At 41.5% G+C, this 16,681-nt stretch overlaps 1 protein-coding gene across 1 annotated transcript; it reads left to right on the top strand.

Moving 5' to 3' along the window:
• Positions 1 to 310: 310 nt before the first annotated feature.
• On the top strand, positions 311 to 16,048 carry NIT2 (nitrilase family member 2). Its single transcript, XM_016144704.2, is given in 13 exon segments — positions 311 to 352; positions 354 to 447; positions 450 to 470; positions 3,010 to 3,128; positions 4,709 to 4,829; positions 5,859 to 5,947; positions 9,489 to 9,582; positions 10,091 to 10,165; positions 11,221 to 11,299; positions 13,020 to 13,118; positions 14,226 to 14,281; positions 14,632 to 14,724; positions 14,838 to 16,048. Coding segments are annotated over 12 exon segments (981 nt in total). The 3' UTR covers position 14,724; positions 14,838 to 16,048.
• Positions 16,049 to 16,681: the final 633 nt, after the last annotated feature.

Genomic DNA, 16,681 nt, shown 5'->3' with positions numbered 1-16,681 from the left:
AATCAGCACACAGTATTACCCCTGGACACACAGCTAATCCAACCGGCAGGAGATTCAGTCATTTTGCTAAGAATCGGAGAGGCCTGTTGTTAAACATTTACCACCCCAACACCCTGATTTAGGTCCCTCCGCCACCCTTTGTCCCTTTGCCTTTCGAGGCATTCCTTTTCCTGGACTGTGTTGTAATTAGACGTTTCTCGTTTTCCCACCCTAGTGCAAACAGCGTGCGATGACTATGTGCTTGAAGCGTGCAGGAAGACCCTTCCAGTGCAGCCGGGGGTGGGGGTGGGGGTGGGGTAGGGGCCCGAAAATGGGGGCGGGGACTGAACCCCGGACGTGGCTTTGCCTCGCCCCCTGACGTGGCTTTGTCCCGCCCCTCAGGGCGCCGTCCCGAGCGCGTAGAGGCCTCTGCTCAGCGGGCTTCGCTCTGGCGGCGCTGCGCGTGCTGCTTCCAGGGAGAGCCATGGCCAGTAAGTAGCTCAGCGGCTCGAGCTCGGGCTGGAGGGGAGGCTTCGGATGCAGCGCCGACGAAAAGTGTCGCCGGCTCAGACCGTCGCCTCCGCCCTTCTTTCCTTGCGGCGTCTGTGGCCGTCTCCGAATCGGCGTCCGCGGGGCTCGAGGCGAGGGCGGCGGGGCGGCCTTGGGAGCGTCAGCGTCCCAGCCCACGGCCCGCCCCTTGCCCCGCACCGGGCTCCTCCTGCGTCTGGTGACATGGTTCTTGTAGATGAGATCCGGAGCCACCTACAAGAAATTCACCTGCGCGGGAGGGGCGGGTACTCATGTAAAGTGCAGATGCGGCCCCCCTCACCTCTCCTCCCACCCCCCAGTCCGCCGCCCAGACTACACTTTGAGTAAAGCCTTTGGTAGTTATGACACTTAAAGTGCGAGAGCCTTTGCCCTGTGGAACTCTCGGAGATGGTTACGTTTTGCATTAGAAGCTGGACTATCAAGCGGAGTTGCTTTCACACTCCACCTGAGATTGATTTTTGAAATTGGGTTGTGCAGAGATATTGGCCCTAATTATTTGAGCTTTGAGCCCTATCACTTGAAACTGAATCACCTCTTTGCTTTGGTCTGTGTGGTAAGAGGACTAGATCATTTGCTCCACATTGCGCTTCCCCTAACACCCATGGAGGATACCTTTTTTCTCTGAGCCAAAAAACTGGGCAAGTAATTTCTGCCTCTGGACATTGAGCTTTAAGGTTGAGTTTAACATGTTAGTTACATATCCTCATCCTAGATCAGCCCCAGGGGTGTTTCTAGCTATGTTTGCTCCCCGGCCTGTGCCATTCTTTTATATGAGGCATTGGAGTTCTCTGGACTGTCAGAAGACCTGGATTATTAGTCTTGACTCACAGTCAGTAGCTTCCCATGTCAACAAGTCATTTAATCTCTCTGGACCTCAGTTTCCTGACCTGTAAAATGGACATAAACTGCCCCTACTGAGGTCTCGTGAGGCTTTTTGTGGAAGTGCTCTTTGTTTTTCATTTCAGCCTAGAGCACAGTATAAGTTAGGGGCTGAATAATTGCTCAGGATTGTAGTAAAGAAGTCCTTTGACAGACCTCCCTCTGGGTGTGACTGGTATCTTCGAGGAGGCAAGGCATGACCGAGGCCAATGGACTTGAGAGCTGTGATTTTTAATGGGTTTGAGGGCAGTGTCTGAATTCCTTCAGAGGTGTTTTCAAGTTGCATGAACTCCCTGTTCCCCTAAACCAACCAACCAACGTGCCTGTCCTGCTTTACAGTTCCAGATTTGGGCTTGTATTGTTGCTGTGCTACTTGCTTCATTCAGCGACATTGTGCAGCTTTCCCCCTCTAAGCCTTTTGTGTGGTAGAGAAACTGCGGTAGGTCGCTACTGATAATTCCTCAAGTTTTGCAGACTTCTTTCTGTAGGTTACAGCCTGGTTTGGGTCCTTCAATGAAGCCTCTCCTCAGAACATGAGCAAAAACTATTTCAGTCAGTCCACGTGGGACAGAAACCATAACAATCATTTGATCAGGAATAATATCATAAATAATTATTAGCCAGTAAAAAGTGATGACTATAAGAGCTAAAATAGAACTGTAAAGAATATAGGGAAAGCAAACTTAGGGTATAGCTACTACCTCAAAGGAGTAAGCCTGAAAGAGCCCCTGACCTTGCCCCAAGACTGACAACATCTTGTTGGCAGGGCTGGCTACATCATTTGTGGAGTCCAGTCCATGATAAAAATGTGGAGCCCCTTGTTCAGATAGGAAGAAGTGCTGTTCGCTTTTCTTTCCACAGTGTCTCAACCTCATGCTGTTTTTGTTTGCTGTTTAAATGTGCTCCTTTGGGCACAGTATTAGTCATGGGGGTGAGTGCAGACCCTCACAGGTGATCAGGGGCCCTGCCCCGTGACTATACACGTGTGCAGCCCTTTGGTTGCCACGTTCCCCCTCCTGCTAGCAGCTAGACCTTTGCATTGTGCCCCAGCTGGTGACGGGGAACTTGAGCAGGCATCTTCCTTCCCCAAGGACCCACTGCCCCATTCACAGTGGGTGAGTGACTTACAAGGGATTTCACCTTCTGTGCTGGGATGTGCTCAGTACCTGGATAAGGGATAGGCCCTGAGGCCAAAGATAAAATCATAAGGAACAGTTCTGTATTTGTGTTCCTTCGAGCCGTGTTCTCATTTGTAAGTAAGAACCTGGCCCTGCCTAACTCATTTCAGGTTCTTGAGGCAGGTGTGAGGCTTTGCTCATGGATGTTATTCTATCTTAGGGTTTCTCCACCCCAGCATTATTGACATTTTGGACTAGATAATTCTTTGTTGTGGGGGGCTGCTCTGTACCTTGTGGCATGTTTAGTAGCATCTCTGACCTCTTTCCACTAGATGCCAATAGCACTGCACTAGTTGTGACAATCAGAAATGTTTCCAGACATTGCCAGATGTCCAGGGATGGAGGCAAAATTGCTTCCAGGTTGAGAACTGCTGCTCTGATTCAGCTATCAGATCTTCTGAGAACTGTTTTCTCTTCACCTCAGCTTTCCGCTTGGCCCTCATCCAGCTTCAGGTTTCTTCTATCAAATCAGATAACCTCACTCGAGCTTGTGGTCTCATCCGCAAGGCAGCCACGCAAGGAGCCAAGATAGTTTCTCTTCCAGTAAGTATGAAGACAGCCACCTCTTTCTGTGAATTGTTAATTAGCAGAATAGTGTTTGTTAGCTCTGGTTTTCTTCTTGTGTCCAGAGTTCAGCAAGGTCCTTTGTGGCCCCAGGATGGTTCCATGTTTGTTTAGAAGATGACCCTGGAAGGGGTCTTTGAGATAGGACGTGCTAGCATCCTACAGGTCTTGAACTTTAGGATCACCTACTCTGTTCAGAATCCTAGTAGGGTGAGGGACTTACCTAGAGCTAAAATACTCAGTGCCTAGGATACTTCTTTTCTTGTATAATTAATCTTTATAGGACCAGGTCGTATTGATTTTAGAGCTAAGCCTCCAACATTTAAAATTTTTGAAAACTGAAAATTGTTGGACATTTAGGAAGCCTGTGGTTTCTTACTGGCTTACTACAGGCTACATTATCTTCCTAAATGTGGTAGCCTGTAGTAGGCTAGCAGGGAGCTGCATCTCTTTTCCTGGTGATTTTTTTTTTGTGTGAAAGAAAACCAGCTGAAGGTTGCACCACATATATTTGTCAGCAAGTAAGGGATTAGCGCCAGGAAAGGGTCCAGCACATGTCTGGACATGCATTTACTGACCTCTTCCATGGGCAGAGGCCTGCTGGAGTCAGCAGTGGAACTATTCCAGATGGCCCCTCCCCTGCTCTCCCTCTCTGGGGAGGAGGCAACCCTTTGCAAACCCTGCTTAGTTTGGAGAATTTTTAGGGCCACTTTGTATTTTAGGCTCTAGGCCATCACACATGTGGCTAATGAGTAGGAATCTTTAACAAGGGAGGTGAGTTTCGAGATCTTAATGATAATCCCATCTTCCTTAAGACTTCACTCATGGGACTCACCTGTGCTTGAACCCTAATTTGGGTCTTTTGTTGGTTTATGTTGCTGGGTAGCAGAGTCTAAATGCCAGAATTGAAAGCACATGAATTCAGCATGGGCCTCTTTAACATGTATCTTGTACAAGCTGATGATCCTCAGGCTCGAGTTTCCTAGCCCAGTGTGTGGTGCATAGTCTCAATAAATGCTAAATGAATGAATCAGAGTTCAGGTCTGGTCATTTTTGCTTTTATCACAGAGGTGTTGAAGACACACATCCTGGGGAATGAGAAATTTTGCAGGATCAGAATGACAATGCTGGAAGGGAGCTTAGAAACAGCTCATTTTACAGATGAGGGAAAGTCTTAACTTCTGATGCTTTTAAAGCATCTGCATTTTTTCAAACAGGCTTTATTGCATTACATAGTTAATAGCATAGATTTGAGCTTATGGAGTCATCTTAACACCCAAATCCTGTGAGTTAAGCCCTGTTGTGGGGCGTGGGTGGGAACTCATAGGTCTCCTGCAGACTGGAGGGAAAGGCAGTTCTGGCCTTCTGCCAAGGTGGCCAGGATCTGGGTGAGCACTCGTGACTTGTCTTGGCCTGAGCCAGGTGCTGAGTGGGGCATCAGTGTTTTCCTTTAAGAGCAGAGCTGAAAGCCGCAGCTTTGTCTTCATATAGCAGAATTTTAAAATGGTCTGGGTGTTTTGATATTTTCCCCCTCCTTTTTCTCTCCAACATTATTCTAGGAATGTTTTAATTCTCCATATGGCACAAGCTATTTTCCTGAATATGCAGAGAAAATTCCTGGTGAATCCACACAGAAGCTTTCTGAAGTAGCAAAGGAATGCAGCATATATCTCATTGGAGGTAACTTCCTACCTTCATGGCCTAAACATTAAAAAACATCTGAGCAATTTTTGTTGTTAAATTTAAACCATGGAATACAAATTAGCCATTGAAAAGAATGAGGTAGATCTATGTGTAGTAATGAGAAGAGATCTTCCAGACACACTGTTAGATGGAAAAAGAGCAAGTTTAATATGCTCTACACAGGTACTCACATTCAGATTACTCTGCCATATGGAAGAAGGTTATCGATTTTCATATGTAGTTATGTACATAAGACATAGTAAATACCGTGGAAGGACACACACTGATAGTGATGATTTTCCATGGAGATGGAGTAGGGAGTCCAGGGGCAGGTGGAAATGTGAGAAAAAAACCATATCTGAGTGTCTTTCGTTATACCAGTGCAGGATTAAGAAATTTTTTTTTTTCATAAGGGGGCCACATACATCATGGTAGCTTTATGTGGTTCTGAAATAAATTTTAAAATGTTTAATTTGCTTAAATAAAATCAGTTCAGTAAAACTTTAATATAGCAAACAAAATTATTTCTGTATTATGTATGCTGTACTAAGAATTAGATGTGAAAAAGAGGAAGGAGAAAAGAAAGGCAAAGCCAGAGAACTGTGGGAACTACATTCAGTGGTGGAAAGATTTGTGGCTTACAGTCCCATCTTGAGGCCTTTGTGGGTGCAGTTATGTTGCAGGACCTGGTGAATTTCATTTGAACAAAAATGAATTCCCTGTGTTGCTCCAGTATTTCAGAATAAATGTTGCTCAAGATCAAAGCTGAATTCAGAACCAGATGGGTTATTTTTGAAACCTGTCTTTGGCATCTGACCCAATTACATTTCATCTACACTCTGGAGTTTATCTCTGAATGATTGTATTCAAGAAGAAAAGAACAATGATTAAATAACACTTAGGAGATAATAAACTTTGTTGTTGGACCCAAGTGACAATTTATCAAGCCTTTTGTTCAGTTATCATGAAAGAATGCCTGATTTAAAATGTGTTTCTGTGCCTGTGTGTTTCTCCTCTCAATGAAAGGTTCTATTCCTGAAGAAGATGTTGGGAAATTATATAACACCTGTGCCGTGTTTGGGCCTGATGGAACTTTGCTGGTAAAGCACAGAAAGGTAAGTAGGGAATGTGGCAGCAAATCTGATTGCCTCTTGAGAATTTGCTATGAAGTCTCCTAGTCCCTCTCATTGTACACACATCAGACATTTTGACAGGTGGCTATTCCTGGCTGTTGGCTGTTAATTTCAGCAAAGGAAAAACCTACAGAAATTTTAATTAGAATTGCATTCAATATATAAAGATCCCTTTGGGGAAAGTTGACATCTTCACAGTAGTAAATGAGTATACATTTAGGATTGTTAAGTCTTCCTGGTAAGTAAATCCTTTTATCATTATGAAATGTCTTTTTTTTTTTTTTCACCCTTGTAGTACTTGAGGTTTATTTTATCTCTGATAGTACTATAGCCATTCTAGGTTGCTTATACTTAACTGTTTGTATGGTAATCTTTTTTTAATCTTTTATTTTCAACTCATCTGTGTCTTTACATTTAAATAGTTTTCTTGTAGACAGCATATAGCTAAGTTGTGCTTTTTTATTCATCTGACAATTTCTGCCTTTTAACTGGATTGGTTACTTCATTTATAGTTAATGTAATTATTGGTATAGTTGGATTCAAGCGTGTAGACATGTTATAATTTTTTCCCCTTTGTTCCTCTTTTCTGCATTCTTTAAGGTTAAATATTTTTAGAATTCCATTTTAATGTATCCATTGGTTTTTTAAGTATACCTTTTCACTTAAAAAAATTTGTTACCCAAGGGACTACAGTCTGCACTCTTATCTTGTCACAGTCTACTTAGCGTTAAGCTTATACTACTACTCATGAAATTTAAGAACCTTGTGATAAAGATCCATTTCCTACCTCCTCCTCATTCTTTATGCGATAGCTGACATATATATATATGTATATATGTATATTGCATCTTACACATTGTAAATCCCAAAAAACAATTTTTAAATAGTCATATTTTAAAGAAATGAAGAGAAAAATACATTTACCATTTCTGGCATTTTTGTTATCTGAAGATTATAGTTCTATCTGGTATTTTTACCTTTACGCAGAAAGACCTCTTTTAGCTTTTTTCATAGTGAGTGTCTGCTAGCTATGAATTCTCTTAGTTTTGTTTTGAATTTATTTTTATTTTGTCTTTATTGAAAGATATTTTTGGTGGAATAGAATTTTGGATTGACAGGTTTTTTTCCCCTAGCAGTTTAAGAGATGATGTTTAGTTATCTTTTAGCCCTTTTTTTTTCTGATAAGGAGTCAGTGGTAATTTTTATTGTTGTTCCCATGTATGTAATTTGTGTTTTTTCTATGCCTGCTTTCAAGATTTTTTCATAATCTTTAGTCGTTAGTATTTTGACCCTGATGTGCCTAGACGGTTTTCTTTGTTTTTGTTTTGCTTTGTACTTTTTGAATCTATAAAAATAAATCTTTCCCCATATTTGGGAAATTTGGAAGCATCATTTTATTAAATATTTTTACGTAAATATTTTGCTAAATATTCTTTTCTTATGGGATTCCAATTTTGATAACTGTTCCACCAAATCAGGTCACTAAGGCTCTGGTTTTTGTTTTTCCAACCTTTTTTCTCTCTCTCTTTCAAATTGGATAATTTTTGTTGACTATCTTATAGTTCATTCAGTCTTCTGTAATTGCTAATCTCCTGTAAACCAATCCAGTAGAATTCAAAAATTTTTCACATATTGAATTTTTCAGTTCTAAAATATATATTTTTAATAGCTCTTATTTCTCTGCTGATATTTCCTATTGGTTAAGAGCATATTTTTCTTTATACCTTTGAGCTTAATTTCAATAGCTGCTCTAAAGTCTGATAATTACCACATCTGGGTCACATTGAGGTCTATTCCATTAATTTCATTTTCAGAATTTAGGTCACATTTTCCTGTTTCCTTGTGTGTTAAGTAGCTTTGGATTGTATGTTAGAGTATATGTTCTTGAGAGTCTTGTGTTATATTTCTCTAAAAGGTTGAATTTTTTTGTTTTTATAAGTAGTTGGCTGCACTCAAACACCAAAATCTTTTGAGAGATAGGCAGCAACTTCACCTGCTCAGTTCTACCTAAAATTCTTCAGCTGGGCAACTTGGAGTCTGCCTCACACTTCTTTAATTAAGTAGTTAGCTAGAGATTTGGGCAGATTTTATATGTAGAAGTTAGGGCTCTTCCTCTTTGGCTTTCTCCTTTGGGGGATCTCCCCTGTACTTTCTAGCTGCTGTGAAACTCTGTCCTCTGGTTCTTCAAGCCTGTATGGTTGTGGTAGTTTTCACCATAACTGAGCGAAGCAACAACTGGGACCTTGCTTCCAACTAAAAGCTGTAAACCAATGGGAACCTCACACAGCGCTATTCCATTCCTCCCGGTGTTGATTCCCTTCAGTTTTTGATCATTCTCCAGTGCTTTTAAGTAGTTTTCCAATGTTCATAGTTGTCTCTGAGAAAGCTGATAGGTCTGGTAAGAGCTATTCTGCAATTACCAGAAGAGGAGCCAACATAATTAACTCCATTCTTTGAAGTGTGTTGAGTTTTCCAGTTATGAATATGGCATATATTCCTTCATTTATTAAGGCTTTAAAAATTTTCTTTCAAATTTCTTTGATAGTTTTTTGGGTGTAGTCTTACATCATTTGCTAGGTTTATTCCTCATTGGTGGTTTTTGATGCCCTTTCATTTCCTGTTTCTTGTATATATAAGTACAACTTTAAAAAAAAATATTGACTTTGTATATAGTAACCTTGCTAAAGTCACTCATTAATTCTAATTGTAGATTTCCTTTGGAGCTTCTAGGTACACAATTATATCATCTGAGAATAATGGAAGATTTACTTTTTCATTTTCTTTCTAATACCTCTACTTTTTATTCCTTTCTTTTGCTTCATTGCTTTGGTTAGGATCTCCGATACAATGTTGAATAGCAGATGTCCTTGTCTTATTCTGACTCTTAATAGGAGAAGGCTTTTATTATTTCACCATTAGGTACTATCTTTCTTCAGGTTTTTCATGGTAGACATTATTAAGATTAAGGGAGTTTTCTTCCCAGAACAGTTTTTCTTTTTTTGTTATGTTTTAAACTAAGAATGGATGTAGAAGTTTACCACATGCTCATTATGCATCTCTTAAGATGATCATATTACTTTTCACCTTAATTTTGTTAGTGTGATAAATCAAAATCCAATTTGAAAGTGATACGTTATTCTTTTTATATACTAATACCTTTGGTTTGCAAAATTTTACCTATTTTTAATTGCTTACTCACTTTCCACCCATGTGCCAGTTTGATTTGAATTCTGAGGAGTCTTCATTTAGCAAGCATTTGTATTGAGTGAAAAAGCAATACATGATTGGCTTCCCATAATAAACCTAGGAAAGAAGGCTCATAAAACCTACAGCGTCATTTTTCCCATTAGAATTCATTTTGGTAAAATATCAGATCATGAGGTGGATTGTGGGCAAGTTGGGAGTGCTGTTTGTGCAGTTGATCATGGAGCATCCGCCATATCTGCCCATGGAAAAATGTTTGTTACTACTTCCATGAACCCTGCTGGAAAAGAGGTAACCAACACCATTATTTGTGATGCAGCTCCATCTCTTTGACATTGATGTTCCTGGGAAAATTTCATTTCAAGAATCTAAAACATTGAGTCCTGGTGATAGTTTCTCCACATTTGAGACTCGTACGTACCAGATAAGTTCATCTCTTTGAACAGTCCCAGTAGAAGAGGATCAGGTAGGTATTCCTTCGTTTTTCTCTTTTGTTCTTCTGCAACTCCTTCACATAACCTAACTGAAAGACTAGATAGAAGTGAGAAAGGCAGAGAACAGTCAGATCTAGAAAGGGTGGGCCGAAAGGAGAACTATGGTTTTGACAGGATTTTGTTCTTCCATTTAGTCACAGCCTCCTATTAGTATGATAGCTTCCAAAGTGTACCTATTAGGTCGTGATTGAACACCTCCCACTTATATAATAAACATTCAGTTAGAATGAATTTCTCATCTCTGCTGACATAAATGATGTCTTTATGAGGTGAAGTCCAAGCAGGAATAAGCTTATAAATTTTCTCTATCCATGGGCTCTGTATCCCTGTCAGTGTTTTGAGATCATTAGGTCAGGAGGCTTCACCCTGCCACACCGTGATGCAGGAGGTTAATATTTCATATGTGCATTTTCTGTTTGGAAAACAGCTTATTGCAGAGTGGGCCTGGGCATCTGCTACGACATCCGCTTTGCAGAGCTTGCACAAATCTACGCACAGAAAGGTGAGGTGGCGCACAGTTTAGTAGGTTCTTGGAGGTTTGAGTCTGAGCTGGTCTTTGTGGGTAGAGGGAACCCTTTGAAAAACTGGATGAGAGGTCATAATCTCTCTATCCCCATCTCGATTCTCAGACTTGTGCTGTGTATGGACAGTATGATTTTTCAAAGATTGTAATTAGATACACATCTGCTCGACCCTTCGAGCCCTTCCTGCTACTGTGTTTGGAAAGAGTCACTTGAAGCCCAATAGAAGTGAAGACGTGGTCCGTGCTTTCATGGATTTCACTACACAGTATACATAATAGTCCTAGATGTTGGCTGCTGTGGGAATGTAGTCAGTGACATTTGATCCAGAGAGTGTTCTGCTACCCAGAAAGAGCACCAGACCAAGTCAGAAGATATGGATTCTGGATCCACCTCTTCTCCTAATTGGCATGATACTTTGGGTAAATTAATCTCTAGAGCAGTCTGGGTCTTAGTTTATTCGTAGGAATGGTGTAAGGATTAAGAAGACAGAACTTATAAAGCTCCTTGTATGACACTCAACAAATATTAACATCCCCGCTAGACTGCCCAACCTACTGATTCTGATTCAGCTGTCACTTAGCAAAAGGAAATGTGTGCAATGGTTTGCCTGCCCAGCATAAGGTGGAGATACATGGGCTCTGGGTTGGCAGTCTCTTTAATCTTATCAATAAGCATTGAAACACCTACCCTGCCCCTCATTTCAGTTGAAAAGCACAACAGCGTGGTCCTTGGCCATGCAGAGCTGACCATGTGATGCTGAGAGAAAACTGAATGACAGTTCTTCATTTTTTTAAGCAAAGTTGTAGTTTTGGTTATCCATACCACTTTTCTAGTGTGTCCGTATGTGTGTCATGTGAGTGTCTCTAAAGGAATTCAGAGCCATAACTGCATGATGTTGGCACTGTCTGACTTGGCTGACATCTTTTTATGCTTGGGAAAGTTTGAATTGGTCCCCACTGGGAAAGGAACAAAGGGAGAGGCTTATGTGTTTGGGTGTTCACTGCATCGACTCTTCGGCTCTTCTCTCCCCAAGGCTGCCAGCTGTTGGTATATCCTGGAGCTTTTAATTTGACCACTGGACCAGCTCACTGGGAGTTGCTTCAGCGAGGCAGGTAAGAAAGCATCTCAAATATATCTTCAAGCATATCAGTGTTTCTTTGTGGAAAGATCTCCAGGTTGGTGGAAATACCAGCCTTCCTGATGTGGAATGCTGCCCATAAGTCAGATGCCCTGGCAGTTCAACAAGATGAATCTCTTCATCTCTCAGACTAAAGGGAAGGCTTCTGCTGGGAATCTTCTCTGCAGAAACCACAGTACTAGTTTCATGGACTTTTAGGACTGTGATTTTTGCATTTCCCAGAGCATTTAGTGTATCAAGTGGACAGTGATTTCAGGTACTGTGATTAGATATGGGTTGGTGTCTCTGAGACAGTTGCCAGTAATTTTTACAGAGAGATTAGAGACCCACAGAGTATTCGTGTTCAGAGAGCCAGAAGCCAAGGAAAAGCAGAGGTCTATTTTAGCCCAACAGCCCTAGGAAGAGATTTGTGGTCTTTACAAAGCTGACCCTGTGCTGTTCAGATTGAGGTGCTTATCCCACTCTATCTTCCACAGCAGCCTGCTGGTCCTGGGGATACTTTGCCAATAACTTCATTATAAGTTGTGGTTCTTCTACTCTGTAACTCCTGGGCATTGCATGGGAATTTCTGGCATGTCACAGTTGCTGTTTCCTTGGTCCCCTAAGGCTGAGGAGTGGTGAAGGGCAGGTAGTAGAGGCGGATATAACAAGGAAGGGAAACGGAATATTGTGTGCTCGTGTGTCAAGTGTTCTACAAACCATGAAATGCTAGTCAGAGATGATGGTTTTCTTGGATTGAAAGTTTTTTAAATTGAGGTATAATACTTACAGAAAAACGCACTAATTTTAAGTCTACAGGTCAGTGATTCTTTACATATGTATCCAGCTGTGACCAAGGTCAACATATTGAACATTCCAGCCCCTAGAATGCCCCGTTCGCGCCTTCCCAGTCAGTACTCACCTCTCTCTGCCCAGAGGTAGCCACTGTTTTTTCATTCTAGAGATGATGCTAATTTTTACTGGAATGGGATGTAGCGGTGTTTGGCTAGCTGCATGGTAGAAGATGGGGTGGGGGTTTCTGATACCATGAGTGTTAAAAAATGCAATCTCGTCAAAAGCAAGGAAAGCTTGGGAAAGACTAATATGACCTGGCATGGATCTGTTGATTGAGCCCTGAGGGCTTGATATACCCAAGCTGCCACCAGAAATTCTGATCTAATTTGAGATCATGAGACTTCTACCATTGCTATGGAAGTGCCATGTAGCCCTGCAGGATGTGTTGCCCCAGCAAGGCCAATCCGTTCTCTCTGGCCACCTGGACTTGCATTAAGAACACAGAAGCTCTGCTTTTTTACATGTTGCAGATTGGCTCAGGCCAGGGTCGCTCAGCTGTGGCAGTATTGACATTTTGGACCAGATAATTTTTTGTTTGGGAGCTGTCATGTACATAGTAGGATATTTAGTAATAGTCCTGGCCTCCACCCACAAGATGCCAGTAGTACCTCTTAGTCGTGACAATGAAAAAGATCTCCAGACACTGGAAAATATCCCTTGCTGGGCAAGATTGCCCTGTTTGAGAACTGGCTTATATAATAAGGTACTTTTTGAAGAGAGGGTTCTATGCCTTTGGATATTTCCTTCCACATCTGACCCAGCCTGTCCTGTCCTAGTTTTTAAAAAGAAGGATCTGTACACTTAGGAAAATGTCACACATATAATGTATGATTTGCCTCTTTTCTGTCTATTGACTGCAGAGCTGTTGATAACCAGGTGTATGTGGCCACTGCATCTCCTGCCCGGGATGACAAGGCCTCCTATGTTGCTTGGGGACACAGCACTGTTGTGAATCCTTGGTGAGTTGCCTAAACAGGGACAGGATCACTAGGAGCTTGAGAAAGATGGCACGTGAGCAGGTTGGCTGTCTGATGCGTGATCAGCCCTGTGCCTCTCCCAACCCCCATATCCACACATGCCTGCCAGGTCTCTGCCTCTCTCTAACAGAGAAATGGTCCTGCCCTCCTGGTTGAGCACAGGGCCTTAGCCCTCTTCTGAGTTTCTAAGTAGCTTTTACTGTCAGTCAGTCTTGGATAACATAGAGGTGACGAGTCAGTGGTTTTAGTAAAAGAGGCTCTCACACTCTTTTGGTTGAAATTTAAACTGGGTGACTGGTCCTAGGGCAGAAAGGAGTTAAAGGGTGAGGATTTGGTTCCCTGAATAATGATTAGAGGAGGAAGGGTGGATTCAATTAAGGCAAACTATGAACTTATCCTCCGTGAGAGGGTAAAGCCTTTTTTTACTTGGTGAAACCAGCGTGAAAGTCTGCCCAGATACACATACAGTCATACATTGAAATGCATACCTTATGGTATGCATTCGTACGGTACTCCTGCCAGGGTGTGATCCCCCTACCACCCAGACCCCACAGGTTGAAACCTTTCCTTCAAAAACTAAAGGCTATTAGCATAGGGATCTGCGGATCACAGGCACAAGGCCAGAGATCCATGCCGATCTGGGCTGCGCCCAAGCCCAGCCTCACCATGGCAGGATTGGGGAACAGCCTTGAGAGGTATAAAGCAGAGCTAGACTGCTTTTGCAAAGGGGCCCTGCTCACGTGCACTCATGGGATAGGATGGCACTTCCTGTTGGTTATAGGTGGCTCTGTTCCCAGATGTTTATATCATAAAATAACAAACACAGTTTGTAAACCATACTCCATAATTTTCTCACTAAATTCTCATGGAACTATTATTTCCACTTTAGAGATTAGGAAATGGGCATTACAAATGACTTGTAATCCCAAGGCCACATAGCTACTTAAATGGTAGGATAGAAGTTTATACCCCTACTTGTTTTAAATCTCAGATTCTTTCCCCTTGGGCCTGTGAGATGGGGAGAAAAAACAGAGGTCTTGAATATCAGCAAACAGTGAATCCAGTCATTCTCTCCTGAATCTTTTTCAGGGGGGAAGTCCTTGCCAAAGCTGGTACTGAAGAAACGATCGTGTATTCAGATATAGGTAAGATCTGTCCAGCACAAGTCCCCATTGCTCTGAGGCCAGATTCTGTAGCTGGGCAGTCCCTGTCACCTGAAGGGGTTCCTTTATGCATGCTCCCCCCACCCCACACCCCTACTTCATTTATCCTTGGTTCTTTGGCCAAGTCCTCAGGGGTGCAGTTCAGCTTGAGTTTTCTTGGTTTTGGTTTATGACTCCAGGGGCAGTGCCAGGCCATCTGTGCCTCTAGACAAGGCCTTTATTAGAGTTACCTGCTGAGGCTCTGGTGTTTTTTATACCATTTGGGGAAGAAATCCCCTTGGTTAGTGAAGAGTTATGCACCTTATTCATAGTGCATTTTCCTGTTTTTGCAGACCTGAAGAAGGTGGCTGAAATACGCCAGCAAATCCCCATTTTTAGCCAGAAGCGATCAGACCTCTATGCAGTGGAGGCGAAAAAGCCCTAAGGTGTGTGTTTCCAATGTGTTGTGAAATTGGAAGATGTTTCTGCAACATAATTGACTCTCTGCTGAATTCTTTATTGGAGATCTTTTCTTTTTAAAAATTTTTTAAAATTTCAGCCTTTTCGGTTCCTGAAGATCCTCTTGAGATGATACAGCTTCAGCACACTAATATTCTCTACACCTACACCATATTAGTCAAAAACACTTCAGCTGGCATTGAAGAACAGGAGAAGAGTTTGGCTCTAAACCTTGTTCTATACTTAAAGTGCCTCAAAGCAGTTGGTAAAAGTATCAGATCTCAGTATCCTGGTGGTTGATTCATCCAATAAAAATGTGTTTGTGTCATAAACCTCTATCTCATTGCTGGAATTGGGAATCCATTATGTAGAATACTTGGTTTGATATACTTTTTCAAGCAGTACCTTAAAGTCAGGTTTCTGGTCTGTGATTAGCTGTGGCAAGCGAGTTGGTGTTTGCTAGAGGTGAAGGCCACCCCTCCAGCAGCCTCCAGGCTCTTACATTCTAGAAGGAGCTAAAGATTCAACCCCAGAGCCTCCTGCTCTTGGGGGAAAGACTGTGTCAACAATGAGCCCCTTGGAAGATGGCTGTGGTGGCATTTAGTCAAGGCAACTAAAGTATGTCTCTGTAAGTTTCTTGATAGGGGTAAGCGTCAGTCTCTTTTTCTCCCTAGTACTACTTTCCAGCTTGATAAAGGCACATTTTTAGCCTAGTTTCAGAATCCTTTTGCACAATTAAAAAAGAGTTCCAATGAGCTTTTTTAAATGTTCGTCATAGCTAGTGGTGACTTGGTAAATGTTTAACCACCAGCTGTCTAAGGAATAGCCCTGGTTTTGTAATAACATTTGCCAGTTTGTGTGGTGTAACTACTTCCACTGTAGCCAGATTCCAGCTGTCAATATGACACCCTAAACATAGTTGAGAAGGATGTGCATCTGACATATGTATACATTCATGAAATCCCTTCAAGGTAATGAACATACCTACCACCCGCAAAAGCGTCCTTATGCTCTTTTATAACCCCTCTAACTGTTCCTCTTGTCTCCGGGCAATCAGTGATTGGCTTTGTCACTATAGATTTGTTTGCATTTTCTAGAATTAGGTAAAAATGGAATCATACCGTATTTATACCTTTTGTTTGTCTTTCATCATCATTTGGAGATTTGTGTGTGCATGAGTAATTTTTTTCTTTTTTACTAAGTATTATTCCATTGTATGGATGTAGGGATATACCATGATTTCTCCCTTCACCTGTTTATAAACATTCGCGTTCCATTTTGGGGCTCTTACAAATAAAGCTTCTAGAAATATTTTGTACAAATTGTTCATTTCTCTAGGAGTGGAAAGAAATGGGGTCACATGTATTTCACTGCCAAACTGTTTTCAAAAGTGATTGTGCCACTATATGTCGCTATCAGCAGTCTGTCAGGGTCCCAGGTTTCTCCATATCTTCCCCTAACACTTGGTATGATGAGTCTTGTAATTTGAGCTATTAACGGGCACGTAATATTGTTTTATTGTGGTTTTAATTTGTGTTTCCCTAATGACTAATAATGCTGCACATCTTTTCATGTGCTTCTTATCTGTATATCTCCTTTGATAAAGTGTTAATATCGTTCCCCATATTTTTATTGGGCTATTCATCCTCTTATTGATTAGCATGAGTTCTTTATATATTCTAGATAAAAGTCCTTTTCAGGTGTATGTACAGCAAATATATTCTCCAAGTTTGAGAAAGAAATATCTTTTCATTTTCTTAAGTTTTTAATTTTCATGAAGGCCAATTTTTTTTCTTTCAGAGTCTGTCTTTTTTATGTTGTATTTAATAAATTGCCAAATCCAAAGTCACTAAGACTTTATCTTATACTTAGGTCTATAATTCATTCTTTTTCCTAAATTAAGTTTCTTGGGGTAACACTGGTTAATATAATCATTTAATTTTC

This window comes from Rousettus aegyptiacus, unplaced genomic scaffold (genome assembly GCF_014176215.1).
Source record: "Rousettus aegyptiacus isolate mRouAeg1 unplaced genomic scaffold, mRouAeg1.p scaffold_m13_p_4, whole genome shotgun sequence".
Taxonomy (NCBI): Eukaryota; Metazoa; Chordata; class Mammalia; order Chiroptera; family Pteropodidae; genus Rousettus; species Rousettus aegyptiacus.
This window is presented reverse-complemented; position numbering and strand designations above follow the sequence as displayed.